General features: G+C 43.8%; 1 protein-coding gene across 1 annotated transcript; it reads right to left on the reverse strand. All coding sequences in view use genetic code 11, as the record gives it.

Moving 5' to 3' along the window:
- Positions 1–1,273: 1,273 nt before the first annotated feature.
- On the reverse strand, positions 1,274–1,819 carry EGR_02645 (hypothetical protein; the record flags this gene model as incomplete). The annotated part of the gene is made up of 2 exons (XM_024491894.1): positions 1,274–1,326; positions 1,756–1,819. 2 exons carry the CDS (start codon positions 1,817–1,819, stop codon positions 1,274–1,276), a joined length of 117 nt encoding a protein of 38 aa, XP_024353709.1.
- Positions 1,820–2,245: the final 426 nt, after the last annotated feature.

The raw sequence follows: 2,245 nt of genomic DNA on the forward strand, positions 1-2,245 counted from the left end.
ACATTTCAGCCGATTTGTAGGTGACTTGATTAGGTCGACTTGTTGACTATACAGTGGAAACAGATATGCTTCTATTAAACAACCCCTCTCCTTCAAATGTCGTCCTCAGTGGGTAGTTGGATGCATCAAAAGATCATACGATGTCTCTTTCTCAGTTTTCGCTTCTAAGGGCATTGAAATGGGCGTGGGGACAAGCGCTCGGCGAGTGAAGTAGCAACTCAACTCTTATGCATCACTATTTATGTTTAATGATATCCAAACGCCTCTCTTAGTTCCAAGCCTCTTCATTTAATACTCGTGATTCAATATTTTAATGTCGAATAACTTTTTCATTACTTACCACTATGCAACAACCCCAAGACTGGAGTGAAAGCCCTCCTGTTCCGAGTCTCCACAACTTGAACCACTCTCAATCGACGCTCCTCAGTGGTGTTTAGATGTGACGCCGTTGGTATGGGTCGGAGTCCCCTGCCACCACCACCAGTGCATGGCACGTTGGCATGACAAGGCACGCCAGTCCGAAAGGAGGTTTATTATCAACCCACAGAAGGGTAAGATAATTAACTGCAGGTCACATAAACACAGCTCCGTACCACTGATGTGGCGGCCAAAATGTGGGAGAGTGGAAAGTCCAAATAGTCGAACAGCCAAACAAAAAAATTCCTTCTCCCCACAACACAATTAGTATTTCAACACTCAAAAGTGAGTATTCAAGATAAGAATGGTGGTTGACTGCTTGCTATTTACTGTACATGCACCAGAAGGTATCGCAATTGCCTCGAGAACCAATTTCCTAAGTCACGACGAGCCATTTCAATTCGCCGTTAGCTAGAAAGAGATCTCCAGGAAATGACAAGTATTCAGTTCAATGATGAATAGAGGGGAGAGTAAAACCGCGGTTGTATCCAAATAAAAAAAGAATAAAATTAAAAATACACGATGCTAGATTCTCAGGAAAATAGGTCCAAGACCAGCCAGTTCCACGATTACTTTTCTTCCATGGCCGCGAAATAAACGGCTGCACCACCTTGAAGATAGTGACTACCTATGAGTGTTACCGACCGTCTCCATCGCACAGACAAATACGTCAACGCCTCGCTACTAATTATCAATTATACACGTTCAGCCTATCATTAAAAACGCAGGTTACTCTATTCTAAGGTCTTTTTTGCAGGTGCAGACATGAATGCTACCTCCAGCTGTGAGGATTCGTGTGTAGCTTTCGCTGGAGCTAAAAAATCACATTTTAATGTCCATTTATGATGGTGCTTACTTAGAGATTGCACGGGGAGCGCACACAGGCACCCGCGGAAGCACCCTCCATCACTAATTAAGGGGTGCCAAAGTAGAAAATGGAAAGGCTTATTAGGTTAGGCAGGCGACCTCTGATGACTGCAGGCTCTGGTACACTAGAGCTATGTTTCCACAAGAAGGGGGAGAGAAGGTTGAGGCTCATTAAAAACATACTCAAGAACTACTGTCGTGGAGAAGTTTCCTGATAACTCAAACCCTCAAGTTATCCGAGCATGGAAGCGGTAGCCTTATTATCGACGCACAAAAGGGCTGGAGGGCTGGGTTAACTCCTGGAGGATTGAAAATGTCAGCCTCGCCAATTCAGTGACTAAGGTGAATGTAATTTACACAAGAATATATGCGCTGAACCGCACGTTGTCCTACAATAGATTCATGCTATATAGCAGTTGCTTTTTAGGGAGACATTTATTCGGAAGCAATATGTAGAGCATGACCACAAACCACTGGTATCTTTAGCAACATTAACGGCGAGTGATTTGAAGACGACCTCGATTCGTTCAAACATGGCTTTAAACTAGAGATTAAAGTGACTATCAAAGGTCAACGAAGTTATCGAAGCATTACAGATTCAGCCATCGGCAATGCACACCTTTCTTCTCCGGCTTTTTGGTACAGTTATCAACTAGAATAAACCCGGTTTTTCTTTGCAATGCTGGAGTTCAGCACACCGATACTGCTATCAATGCAGCCCATAAGTTGGCCGCGAAGGGATTATGAGGCCTACGACCCTAAAATCGGAGGCTGATGGGAGAGCCCTTTCTTATCCACGCTAAAATCATATCTCGGTAGACTAAAAAGGTCCGCATAGGTGACTATACACGTAAAACTAGTGCCTTTCTGCCGCAAAACCTTATTACGAGAATGTGGAAAGGCGGAATCCTGAAGACGTGTGGAACTGCAATGTAGTATATGAGGCAGAAATATCAGTATG

This window comes from Echinococcus granulosus (assembly GCF_000524195.1).
Source record: "Echinococcus granulosus chromosome Unknown EG_S00012, whole genome shotgun sequence".
Taxonomy (NCBI): domain Eukaryota; kingdom Metazoa; phylum Platyhelminthes; class Cestoda; order Cyclophyllidea; family Taeniidae; genus Echinococcus; species Echinococcus granulosus.